Source organism: Labrus bergylta, chromosome 13, assembly GCF_963930695.1.
Source record: "Labrus bergylta chromosome 13, fLabBer1.1, whole genome shotgun sequence".
In the NCBI taxonomy this organism is placed as follows: domain Eukaryota; kingdom Metazoa; phylum Chordata; class Actinopteri; order Labriformes; family Labridae; genus Labrus; species Labrus bergylta.
The window spans coordinates 9,466,228-9,480,332 of NC_089207.1; the positions used below are offsets into that span (position 1 = coordinate 9,466,228).

The 14,105-nt window shown below is 41.8% G+C and overlaps 1 protein-coding gene across 8 annotated transcripts in view; it reads left to right on the top strand.

Annotated features, from left to right (window-relative positions):
• LOC109995432 (mitogen-activated protein kinase kinase kinase kinase 4) overlaps positions 1-14,105 on the top strand; it is a 104,122-nt gene that overhangs the window by 43,915 nt on the left and 46,102 nt on the right. For all 8 annotated transcript variants that reach the window (XM_065962479.1, XM_020649170.3, XM_065962476.1 and 5 more), the window contains exons 3-4: positions 3,138-3,194; positions 13,575-13,700. In XM_065962479.1, the coding sequence (XP_065818551.1) occupies positions 3,138-3,194; positions 13,575-13,700 (183 nt within the window). The remainder of the gene's footprint in view (positions 1-3,137; positions 3,195-13,574; positions 13,701-14,105) is intronic.

A 14,105-nucleotide genomic window follows, 5' to 3' on the forward strand; every position in this document is an offset into this window, starting at 1 on the left:
AAACAGGCTGGTATACGTATTCATACCCCCACACAGCATACACACACACTCACACACATGCAGATACACACAAACACAGAACATTGTTAAGCAGCGATATTGCGGTCTGACTGAATAGAGGGGCGGTGTCAGGGTTCTTATACTTTGTGTGTGTCGGTGATGAGTGCATTCAGCAATGCAAAGTGAGTTTTTTTGTGTGAATTACCTTCTGTGCGAGTGTGTGTGGGATGTAAAAAATGCGATGACTCAGCAGTGCTACAGTACGATGGGTACTGGAGTTTAATAGAGCCTGATGGAGGTCAGTGTGTTGGCCTTCTGCTGCTGAAAAAGAACAGAGAAAACCGCTCTCGGTTCTTATGGCTGATATGTTGGCCAAGTTTGTCCGAACAACATGATTCTCTCAGATTTGTGTTTGTCACGTTGATAAATTTAGATCTTGTGTTTGCGATCCCTTTTTACGATCCAAGACCTCCTAAGATACATGGTGCTTTAGCTGTCTTAATGCTACATAAAAGAGCTAGTTGCTAACTTTGTTCGTCAGCTGGCGGTCCCTGAGGGGTACGGATACAGTGTTTGTGGGGGGGGGGGGTCATTGTGGCTTACAGACTATTTAAAAGCCCATCTAGGGATGAACATTGCATATTAGCACATTAGGCTATAAATGCCGTACTATTTCGCAACGGTTTACTTGCTTCATACTTTTGTCCCTTTACAAATAAACATGAAATATTAAGATACAACAATGACGTAGTCTCAGTGATGTTGTCCTCCTTACTTTTGGTCAGTCTAGAAACAGGCACAGAGGTAGAGCTGAGGCTAAGCTTCCTGGCGAATGGCTACATCGTGACCACCTGTCAGTCAACTTAGCCATGTCCCTCATTAAGCAAATTTATGAGCTATTCTAAGGCTATATAAAATAAACAGATGAGTTTAAAAAAAAAAAAAAATGCACCCCCTTGCCAGAGTGTGCCATTAAAGACATAAGCTATTTAACCCCCAAAAAAATGTTAACCAAGCTGTAAGCGTTTTTATTTCTGCTGTCAAAATATGCATTTTAATATTGGACTTAATGGGTATTTGTGGTGTTTTGAGCTGGCCTCAAGTGGACACTGAAGGAACTGCAGATTTTTGCACTAAACGCTGACTTCTTTTTATAACACTGTAGGTTTCTGCTTGCTTAAAACAAGAACTGCTGCTGTGAGTGAGGTTGATGGAAAGTGCTTAATACCAAAACAATGAGCTCAAAGAGGCTAAAAAAATAATAAATAAGAGCTACAGTAGTGGTGATCATTCACTGCCCTTTACTTCAACCAACCCCTCCCTCATATAAAGTAGAATCTGTTGGACTCATTTTATGTTAAACCTGCTTTTTAAGACTTCAAACTCAAAGTGCTTGATATGATTTAGTTTCCTGACAGCTTTTGACTTTCCCTGTGAAGTCTTATTTTCTCTTCTCTGAAACTTCTCTGTTTGTCTCTCCCTTCCACTCCTGTTTGTCCTCTCCCTCGACTGTCACTCCTTTCCTTTTGTTTTTAGAGCCGATATCGTTCAACAGAACATCAGCCCTCCTACACTTTGTTATGCATCACTATTGTTGCCAGTTTTCCAGTACCTAAACTCCTCCATAGACTGTCACATGGCTTTATACATCATCTTTACTTTTCTTTTATTCTCTTTTGGCTTTTTGCATCATGAGTTTTTCCTCGGGTTAGCTTCACTCTCCTTCTCCTCCTCCACCTTTACGTTCCCGTCCTCATGTTCCCACAGAAAGAGAGCAGCAGAGATTTGCTTCCTTGAGATCTTTGCTCTCTCAATCAACCCTGACCTTTTGGCCAAGCTCTTCCTACACACACACTCACACACCTACACCTACACACACACACACACACACACACACACACACACACACACACACACACACACACACACACACACACACACACACACACACGTCCCTTTTGGCTAAACCAAAATGGGTTAATCCCTCATCACTCAAACCGCGGACTGGGCCAGCTTATTCAGAAACGGGGGGGGGGGGGGGGGGGTCGTGGCTCAGGTGTCTCAGTCCTGTTTCACACAAAAGAAACTTGATCATGTAGCGGTTGAGACACACATGCACTCACATAATCTCCTAAAATGATGCAGACATAAAGGTTTGCAGAGGCTTAAAGTCACACGTTCTCTCCCTGCCTGTTGGTTTATCCTCTCCAGTTTTTCCATCTGTGAAAACATTTAGGTTGATGATATTAACGCAAAGAGGTAACTTGGCAGTGAAGTGAAGGCAGGTTTTAAGAAACAGGATCTCTGATTATTGTTGTCGGGTTTCAAAGGGGAACTTTACCCGGCTTGTTTGTTCCCACATACACAGTATTTGACTCAACAACCGGACTCACTATCTAGTATTAAATACTGTTACTGAAACAAATATAAATCATGGTATTTTATGTTCTGTTTTTATCTTTGTCTATTTTTGACCTGGGTTTAATGTTCCCCTCTGACAAAACAACTGGCCCCAGTTTGGCCCCCTCAGTAAAAGTGGTCTAGAACCGCCACTGGTTCAGGTAACGCTCCTTTCCACATTGTTCGTTTTTGAGTAGAATCGTATCAAAGCTTTAAAATCAGGCATCATGACAACCCTATAGTGTATATGGATGTGATATGGTGAATATGGACTGACCTTTGGCCCGGCCTCTGTCTTCACATTTTTTTAAAAACATCCCATCATCTTGATTCAAACTTTGTGAAAATCAAGAACTGTGGATCTTTGTCTCTCTTTAACCCAGCACTGGGTGTATTGGTTTGAAGTTCAGCTGTAGTATTTGGGCTGTTGCGGTCTGTGTTGTGCTCAAAGCAAATTATTTATCATGGAATTGTTATCAACCAACCCAATCCTCATGTCTGTTAACTTGGTCTATAAAACTACTGCCTAAAAGGTGTAATTAGTTTGCTTCCATCAATTTCAAAGGGTCTGTTTCTTTTTAAATTGTTTCCACCAACGTTGAAAGAGAAAATAATTATTCTCATTGTCGTATTGTTCCCTTCTTTGTCTAATAATTGAGTTTGAACAGACGTCACTCGTCAACAAAAAATCGAATGTTTACCTTTCTCTTATCTCTCCTTTTTTTTTCTCTCTTCAGGGTCGACATGTCAAGACAGGACAGCTGGCCGCCATCAAGGTCATGGACGTCACCGAGGTCAGTAAACACTGCTGGATGTATACTTTAACTTTTTTTTTTGTTGTTAGTTGCTATGGAGACTGATCTCACTCGTGTGTCCAAAGTGAGACATGTCTTTAAAGTGTTGCAGAGGAGTATACAGCAGAGATGATGAGATAGAGAAATCTGACATTTCTCTTTGTTTCATGTCGATTTTGAGCACTTTACAGATCTGAAGTCTTGTCTGCTGCTATTTTTAGTCTCTTGAGTTCATATTAAAGTCGTATGTTTCATGTACTGTGGTTAATTTGTTGAGCCTCATTGCATCGCACTCTGTGGTATTTTGCATTCATCGATTTTGCAGATCTTTTAACCTTAGTCAAGCAAAGGAATTAGTCCAATATTTTGACTTTTTTATCTCCAAATTTTGTAATTTATCAACTGCATGACTGTAAAAACTGCTGCACTGCATTGTGCAAGGTTCATGTTATGAACGCTAAAGTTGATTGCATTCTCACCAAAGGTAGTGGTGCTTAAATCAGAATAGTTCTTCTGTTCATGTAGTCGTTTGAGAGGTGTTACAGTTTGGTTAAACACAGCTACTTCATTATTTCCACACCTGAACACAGTCTGAATGGGTTCATTTAAAATGCATGAGGAGAATGTAAAACAGCAGCTGTAGCAGTGACCAGACTTACCAAAGCAGCTAAGAATTCAGATGTTGCAGATTTTAACCGCGCTTCTGAGTCGCTTCTGTCCATATAAATCCTAACTAACTCCTTATTCAAGAGTTAAGTTAAACAGTTCAGACTTTCCATGTAACTGTCAACGTTTTCTCTCCATGAATAATCATAATTTTCATGCTTATAGTCCCACAAAAGGCCAAAGTTCATCCTAGTTTCTTGTCCGAGAATGACACTGTTTGAAGCACAAAAGATTTTAAGTTTCCTGGAGGGATTTCAGCTAATAGATTAAAGCTGAGTGTGTGACACTGGTGTGTGTGTGTGTGTGTGTGTGTGTGTGTGTGTGTGTGTGTGTGTGTGTTCTGGAGCCCATGGGTGCATGCTTATCAGCTTTAACAGAGTTGAGTCAGGAGCCAGGGGGCTGTTTCTGCTGTGTAATCAGAGTTTGTGTTCCTTTGTGTGTGAACACACAGAAATGTCGTGATAGCCTTATAAAACGACATCTCACTGCGTCCATGGGGGAGAAAGTGACTTATTCTCTCCACTTCGCTTGTTGTGTTCTCATTGTTAAGTAAGTAAAGTATTTCACAAACACATAGTTGAGGCCACTTGACCATTTCCTGCCCAGACGCCTTAAAGAGGACTTGAGTGTGTCATCGAGACTGTCACATCAAACTCTTTAATCTGGGTCAACTCTTATATGGAAGAGGATTGTACGTCTGTCTTTAAGGGCACGGTCACACTGGCTCTCCGTAGTGTGCCCAAGCACGCTTCAACCCTAAAGTCCAGTTCGTTTGGCCAGTGTGACCGCTCTGTGCCGGGCTCAGGCACGGTACACTTCCTTGGCTTTGGCACACTTCGGAGAGGTGTGCTTCAGCACGGTACACTTCATGCACGAGCACAAGCACACGGGTACACAACGCTGACAGCCTTCATTATGGAGAAATCCAGAGTTTCATGGCTGTATCTGACTAAAATGACACAATATAAGACACAAAGTAGCTGTCATGTTCTCCGTGTTGTTCTCTGATGTGCAGCTGTGGAATCGGCCGCGCGTCTATTTTATTTTTTAATTTCTTTATGGCTGTGTCTGATTAAAATGGCTTAAATTAAGCAGCAAAGTCAGTAAAGTAGCTGTCATGCTCTCTGTTGTTCTCCAATGTGCAGATACAGACTCGACTGTGCTTCCCTTTTCTTGTTTCTGGCTCTACATGCGAGTTGTTTTTTGTTAACTTCCAAAAAACCAAAGAGAAAACTTTGACAGTTAAAGAGTGTAGTAACCTGCCTGGGTGTGTTGGTGTAATGCTTTAACACCTTTCAGATGCAGTCAAAGCTCAACCTATCAGCTAGCAGCTACCTTCAGATTAATTGGACCCAATTTGGTGGTGATGGCGTGTATGCACTCTGAATATTGTTTACATGTTGCAAATCACACAGCATTTCTTTCTCATATCATGCAGGCCTAGATGACAGATGTAGATAACAGCAACTCCCAAACAGATCAATACTGTCTCACCTACACATGTATTCGGGTGTCGAGCTGTTCAGGGATCAGATAAACAGCACAGTTGCTCAGTCAACCTTTATGTTACAGCGTTGTTGTTGTAAGCCAATATAAAGCTGTGTATGGCTGACAAATATAAAATGAGATGATGAGAAGATGATGACTTGATCCCTCATCAAACTGCTGTTCCTCGAGTGTCCACTTGAGGCTGGCTGCAGAAGCCTCTGAAGCTTGCAAGCAACCAAAAATGCTCCATTTCAAACTGTGCAGATTACTGAGAGGACATGAAGAAGGAAAAGGAACGTTCGATGTGAACGTGTTTATGTATTCATGTGAGCTGAACGACTGAGGAGAAATGCACATGTCGGGAATATTCAAAACATGGCGGTTAATTCTATCTCAATGTTTACAGTGGCCCTTTTCCTCCCGCTTCAGACTTAAATAAACACTCAGAGTTTGTCGGGATGTTTGCCAAAAAGCACAGTCAAAAAGAGGAAGTTGTTTGCACTGGAGAAAGATTTTCACGTGCATGCACACATCCACATGAATCCTGTGTAGATTCATTACAACACAGCAAACTTCTGTGTGTGCTCATGTCCACTCTCTGCTCCCTGTGCACATCTCAGCATATGTGACCCACATTCAACTTCCTGTTCCAGAGAGAGAGAGAGAGAGAGAGAGAGAGAGAGAGAGAGAGAGAGAGAGAGCGCTAGTCTATGTTAACCAATCTGATATCTCAGAACCACTCAGATACACTCATGCCTCCAACCAAATCACAGCTGTGCTTATATTCAATAAAAGATAACTTCCTCTGGTTGATATTTTGTTTAAATCTACTATTAAGTAGGCTATCTGTGCCAAATATAACTCAAGAGGGGTTTGTCTTCAATTCCTCGTACATTATATCAAATCGAACACCTTAGCCAGTGATGCTTTATCAGATGTGACAGCCCTTTGCACTTCCTGTGTGAGAGACTCAGGAAGTGCACCTACTCAGTTTTTAGCACCTGTGTCTGCTGCTCTTCGGCTATAAGCAGCTGCAGTTTCTCTCTCGCTTCATAGGTATATGATTTGAGGTTTAGGTTATTTTACTTTGTTCAGCACACTTCTCTTTATACACATTCAACTTGCTAGACATTACTGACAGTATTTAAACATTTGGCCTTTTTTGATGGAAGATGGTTAAATAAAACTTCAGTGATGTCATGCGTCTCTCTCCTTTGTCCTTCCCTTGACGTTGGTCGTGACACTTGAAGATTGAACAATTAGAAGACTTCATCTTGAACTTTTAGGGAATAGGGATGGACATTTAGTTTTTCCTATTTTGTCATAATTGCAATAGAAGTTTCTTTTTCTGGCATGTTGGGCTTCTTTTTGTGTGTTTTCATCCAGACTCAACAAAAGCTGAATCAACCAATCAGGAGGTTTAATGCTCGGATCAGCACAATGCTTTGTTCAGATTTGGGGGCATGCATGAATCAGCACGGTTAGTGGGGATTCAGGCTGAAAACAGCGCTGTGTTCATCAGCACATTGAGCTGAGTGTTTGAATGTGCTGGTGAGACAGTGCCATACAATACAGGGAGTGTAGAATAGATCATGTGTTTTAATAATTATTATCAGGTTTTGGAAAAAAGTGCACAAAAGCTGATTGTAAAACTCAGAATAGCAGCTGAGTGTTTTCAGAAGTCTATAAACTTTACATCAGGTTCATTATTTAACCACAGCGCTAAAGCAGCGCCCTGTCAAATTCTATTTTTAATCTATTTTTTTGATTAATCCGCAAGAGCTCTTGGCATAAGGTCTCAGGTTTATATTTTTGTGTTTGATAGTTATATCTATGAAGCTATCTTACGTTGTATATCAATATACTGCCGCACTAATCTTTTAATTGTGTTAAAGTATCTATACTGTGTCTCTGTCCGGGTGGTCAGAGAATAAGACGGAGAGGTAGGAATCGAGGGAGTGCTACTTAGACAGAGCGAGCGGGAGAGCTCAGATAAGGAGAACAAATCAGCAGAGAGAGTTTCTTGCCCTCTCCGTCATCCTGTGAGACGGTTCAGCCGAAGTGCAGTGGGATTATGGGAGGGGCTACTGCTGCGCGTCTCCTTCGCTCCTCACCTCCATTGCATACACCTCCCAATGTCCTTTGTTGTGCACCCGTCGTTTTCATCGATAACGTTCCGTTTTTCTGTCGTAATGATTTTCTTCCTTTCTTTTTCTTTTTTATGCACACACCTCCTGCTCGTGTTCATCGTCTTTCCACTCCTCGCCATCTTTCTTTCAGTCACCGCCTCAGACTGTTTTCTGGGGGAAGTGAGAGAGAGAGAGAGTAGACAGAGGGAGTGAAGTCATCGTCATCTCTTACAGAAAGCAGATAAATAGATGCAGAGAGAGAGAGAGAGAGAGGGGTGCAGCAGCTCTGCATTCAGAGTCTCTCTGCTGCTGTTTACTGGAAGTCATCCAGCGGGATTCAATCGGGAGAGAAAAAAAAAGATCGATCTTGATTAGCGAAAAAACTCCACAGCCAGCGTCTTTACTTCCACCCTCCTGGCCTCCCGGGGATCGAAATGCTTTTCTCACCAGATTCTCTCTCTCGCCTGTTATTCCTCTGTCTGTGTATTTTGCACCTGAAACAAATAGTCAGAGTACAAGTCAACTCTCTCTGTCTCACCTCCCACCTCCTCCCACTGCTCCCCGTCCACTCAGAAGGTGTGAAAGTGAAAAGTGGGAAGGTGTAGAAGGCGAAGAATTGCACGTTTGTCTTTGAGGAATAAAGTCGGTCGTTGTGTAACGAGGGGGTTGTGGAAATTGCAATGTCACTCAGACGGCTGACTCAGAGTGAAATATCTCTATTAGTTGTATTGCGATGACATTTGATGTACATATCCGACCTACGCCCTCATAGAATCATCTTCACGGTGAAGGGAATTTTCCCCTTGTGTTACTTCTGCAAGTTTGATTGCAGGATCATTTGTGAAAAGTCACTCACACCCTGAGTGACTTACACCCTGATTGCCAAAACCCTTCCCACTTGTTCCTGGTTTCACAACAACATCTAGAGGTGCACACCGTCTGTGAACTTCATCTCATTCTCAAGAAGCAGCGTCTGGATTTACTTTCCCGAGGCTGGCGGCTCTACTTGAGGCTGACGAGTATCTGGGGTGAAGACACTTAGCTGCAAACTGTTGATGGACAAAAAACACATGAGCCTGCAGACTCTGTCCATCTGTCTCTGCTGTGTGGCAATTTCATAACTGTTGTCAGAATCCAAAATCATTCACTGTATTTAAGATACACGTGTTTCTGAATCCTTATTGCCATAAAGGATTTTGATGAAATAAACACTATTTGCTGTGATTTAAACGTGATATGAAGTGCAATGTGAATGTTGATTTCTACATTTTGATGCGGATTTGTGGAAAATCACTTTGTTAGAACTATCTGCAAGACTCCAAGGAAGCAGCTTTAACACGCTTGTAGTCTAAATACAGTTTGGTCATCTTTTGCAATCACTGCCATTTCCAATTCAACCGCTCAGGTCGATATTACTGTAATCATTTTTCATGACTCAAGATTAATTCTTGAGTTTTCCTTTCTGGCTTCCTGTTAAAGAAATGTCGTCCTCTCTCTGCCTTTGTCGAAGCCAAACTCTTCCTCCTCCTCAGTGTCCAGTTTCCATCATGCTTTCTCTCTGTGGCCGTCCTCTCCCCCAAGGGGGAGGTCGCGGTTCTGTTGTACTTTAGCCGCAATATGGCCGCCGCCGTGTCTCCCCACCATCTCGTGACCAGGAATGATAATGAGCAGCTTTGAGACGCCTTGTTTTTGAGCGACTGACTGTGAAAACAAAGTTGAGGGAGTAATGGAGAGGGTGATACACGACCATGGGGATAAAGTCATTCCAGGAGACAGTTATGGAAAAGAAGGAGAGTAAAAGAGTTCGTTAAAGAATGGTCGAGAGAAAGACGATGATGTCAGTGTCTCCTTGTCGAAGCAGCTGTGTTCTGACATCCAGGTCTCCTTCTGCACCGCCTCTTCATCTACCTCACACACACAAGAGTCTGTGTGTGTGTGTTTCTGTGTTTTCTCCATTGAATCCAAACGAGGCTCTCTGACAGACAGAAGGCTGACGTCTGAGCTGCCTGTACGTCTGGTGCAGCTCAGTATAGAAAACTGTCACGCTCTGAAACCTGGCAACAGACTCTGGACCAGATTCTTGTTCAGGAAAAAATGTGATGAGTCATTAAACAGAATATTAATCAGCTACGAGCTAGCCAAAGTGTGCTAACATTAGCCTGCCAACACAACAATGCAGACCGCAGGCAACTGCAGCTCAAGCAAAAGGACAACTTTGTCCACCGCTTGCACTTAATGGTGCTTAATTGTGGTGCGTTCTAATGAACAACTGCTTTCGTGTGAACGTGAGTGGAGTGGGGTTGGAGGTGTGTCGCTGGAGGAGAGCGGAGGCTTCAGAATAGCGGCGGTGTTGTAAAAAAAAACAGCAGTTTGTTGTGGTTAAGTGCTGGTGCTCAAGGGCGACATCTACTGGATCAAAAAGTCATTCTTCCTTTAATTTGAAATCTATTCAAGCGAAAGTTGCCTTCAGAGTTTTCAGGGTGTCTGTCTTCTTCCAACAATCTTTGCTTTCCTGACTACAGAATGTAAACGACTCTTACATTACGGTCTTTCTCCACGTTTTTTTAAAAAATTTTTAGATGTTTTTCAGTTTTCATGTCTCTTGTTGAATATTGTGTCAGCCCGTTCCTGCTGTGTTTGTCTTCCTCCTGTCTGTCTTCTGTCTGTAATTATTCTGACTTTTTCTAAAAACTCTCCAATGACTGACAGTTTGTGGGCGATGCGATATTCTGTCGACCAAAGAAGGAACTATTTTCTTAGTGTTGACTTTCTGCTCTTTAGATTTTTTGCTTTTATTTCCACTAAGTTGTGGATATGTGTACATCTCACTGCCTTGCTGGTTGAGTGGCGGGTCGTCTGGCTCACCTGCTGGGTGACTGACGGTCTGCTGCTGATGAGTGGATTAGCAGAAGGACTGGCGGCCTGCTTTGTTGGCTCTCTGACTCACTCGTTGGCTTGCTGCCTGGTTAAATGACTAGCTGCCTGGCTTGAGCGGTAACCAAATGGTCGGCTGACTCAAGGGATTGGCCTACCATCCGGCCAACTGACCTCATCATCAACGGACAGTCTGAACTCTTTGAACAGTCGGAGCAGATTAAAGCAAAAAATGAATGAGGGAAAAAAAATCTGCTTATTTTTGGAGGGGTAATCAGCTCGATCCCAGGGATGTTCTCGTCTAAAAACCTGCTGTTTACTTTGAGATAACTTCACCTTTATCTCAGCAGTGACATAATTAGCAAGAGGAAGAACCGAGCAGAAAAAAATTAAGAGAAAACCCTCTCCATATGAGTGACGGAGGGAAATAGTCGTTACTCAGGTTAACCTAAGCGTCCTGTATGTCAGAGATAGTGAAACTGAGCGGCAGGATGTACGTTTTTAGATCTGATGACTTCTGCTTAACTATCTTTAAATGCCGTAGTTTGGCTGAAAAGTCCTTTCATCTCTGGACAGGGCTCAGAAATGTCAGCCGAGTCGTCTGTCTGTCTGTCATCGGTTGCCTCTGCAGCTGCAGAGCCTCGATAAGACTCGTGTGTTTAGATTTCTGCTAAAACGAACATTTAACACCAATCATATCCTGTTGTGAAAAAAAGAAAAAGACATGCTTTGACAGCCAACAGAATGAGGTCGCTACCCTGCAGTGATAAATATAAATGTCGGGTAATGTCTTTTGCAGATGTAAAGCAGCTCTGAGTTGTCAGTCTACAGAAACATTCATCATAGTCGGATTGAAACGAATACTCACATACAGCAGTCTAAGGACTGTTCTTATATAACCTAAAGATCTATTCTTTGACATTGTTGGTTCTCCTTTGAACACTGTTGTCTTATGGGTTTTTTTATCCCATCGAAAGACACATATTCTGCACAGAGCTCTGCCTCTGATTGGTCCAAAGATTGGCTCATTAAACTGCAGAACTTGGAGCTTTCTTTTTATCAGCTACTTTATTGTTGTTTCTTATGATTCTGTTTTTTAAAGCATACAATGACACAGAAAATAAACATGGTGACTGTGAAGAAAAAGGTTTTTCTATACACTCGAGTGCTACATAAAGTGTGTTTTATCATTCTCTCTTATTGTGAAAATATCTGTTTTCACATGGAGCCAAAGTGAGTGTAAAATAACAACGCTCCTACATCTGGACTTCAAGGAATCAAAAGGTCAACTGCTTCAAAACCACAAAAGCCAAACTGTTTCCCCTCTCGGTTCCTCCTGGCTTCTTCTTCACGGAGATTTCTGCAGTGCTCAGTTTGTTCAGAAGTCCGGTCTGCAGCTTCCTGTCACGCTCCCGCTTATCGTGCTTATAATAACGGGGAAAACGTTGTGTTATGTCAGCTCAGGTTGGTCTGTAAAGTCAGACGCACAAGCTCGGCTGATGCAAATCGCTGGCAAATAAATGTCATACAAGCTCTGTGACGCTGCAGTGATGGAAAAGTAATCGCTTGATCTGGTTAGAACTCTTGAGTCGGTGCTGTAATATCCTGAGTGTGTGACAGGAGGCTGTTGTTATTATTCTCAGCTCAGTCTGTACGTGCAGGTTTGTTTCCGACTGATATCTGCTTTGCATATTTGTTTGTGTCTCTGCTTGGCTCCTCTGAACATAAATGGACTGAAGAATAGCTGTTGAAGAAAACTTTTTTCACATTCGTCTGCGTTGTCTTCAGTATCAAGGTTACCCACTTGGAGAGGGCTGAGGTCTCAAACATTACACAGATGACGTGAAAACTAAGGGCGAGTTTTAAAACACGGGGGAGTTTAAGTCCTACATGGAATATGTTGTCTGATAGGTTTGCCTTTTAAGATCCTTGAGAGGAAAAATACAATTTCCACGCTTTCTTTTGGGCTGCTTTAAATCCAGCATTAAAGACGTTTTGATACTTTGATACTTTTTGGATACCATGTGTTTTAAAATGATAAATACAACATAAAGATGTTATTTTAATGATATATAGTATAGAAAAGCACCAAAACGACATCTATTTCATAATACAGGTTAATGTAGAAGAGGACGAATCCGTTAAAAGTTGCAGACAAACTCCTGCTCACTGTTTAAAATTGCACAAAAACATTGGCAACATGTCAATGTTTTTGTGCAATTTAGTCAGAGTGCAGCACTTTGTCTGCAATTTTTGATAACAAAAAACAAGATATTAACAAATATTCAGTGTCTAGGATATCTATTATTGTTGCCATGGTAACAAAACCAGTATGCATATTGTTTGATTTTCATTCTTATCATATGGAAGTTTGAAATTCTGGTTTTGTGAATAGAGCCCGACCGATTTATTGGCCTGCTAATGATATCGGCCGATATTAGCATTTCACGTGGCTATCGGTATCGGCTAGTTTTATCTCCGATATGTGCCGATATAACCAGTTTAGGTTTATTTCTAAATAGTTGATTTTTATAATAGTTGATTTGTAAATATCTAAATGAGTATTTATAAGTTCACTCTTAACACTGTCCAACAAAGGTTTATGTTCAAAGACCGTTTTTACACAACAGCATTTGTTGGATCAACACAATAACAGTGTGTAACGATCTGTCTCTTAAGATTGATGATAGAGCTCAGAACGATATCGGTCAATATATCGTTATCAGATTTTTCCGCCACCCTTGTATCAGAACCAGTATCGGCGTCAATAATCCCATATCAGTCGGCTCCTAACTGTGAAAATCCTAGTTTGTGTTTTTCCTTCAAAAGCTCCTGAAGAATATGAAGTGTATAAAATATAAAGAATTAAAATGGGAAACTGCGTGTCGACTTTAAAACTTCACTTGCAGAAATGTGATTAATAAACCAAGCGGAAGAAATGAAGGAACACGGGGACAAAAAGTGAAAGTACTTCATCCTCTGCCTCCTTCAACGTCATCGTCCCAGATAACAGTTATTTTCCTGTCGGACCGTTGTGTTGCTAATTTTCCTTCCTCCCAAACAAACCCTCCGCAGCTTTAACAACCTGGGCAGAGGAAAACAGGATTGTTTGTTCTGATCCACTCCAGTAGTTCATATAATTGCTTCCTGGAGGTCTCACAGGTAACAGAAATGTGTTACATCCTCACTGATGGGTCTGCCTGTCTCCGTCTTTTGTTTGTAGGATGAGGAGGAAGAAATTAAGCTGGAAATCAACATGCTGAAGAAGTACTCTCACCACAGAAACATCGCCACCTACTACGGAGCCTTCATCAAGAAGAGTCCACCTGGACATGACGACCAGCTATGGGTGAGTCTCTTTCCTCCAGTTATTATTCCGACATGTCACCCAACTCTCTCTCTCTCTCTCTCTCTTCATTTCCGACTCTAAAGCCTCCTTCCCCCCAAAAAACAACAAGAACAAAATCATCATGTGCAGCACGCTGTCTCCTCGAGGTAGCTTATCATTTCATATAAAACAGCAGAAGATCTCATAAAAGCAGTGACACTACACGGAGCACTGTGGAACAGAATGAGAGTGATTTAACATCAGAGAGGAAAATCTTGTGTTACTGAGAGAAGATGGTCTGAAATCTTTCCTGAGATTTTCTCGTTTAACCAAGTTTAGTGTCAAAAAGGCGAAAAGAGTGCTGTAATAGCCTGATTTTAGGTTTCCCCCCTCATATTTAAATTAAGCGTAGACAGCAGTGACAGC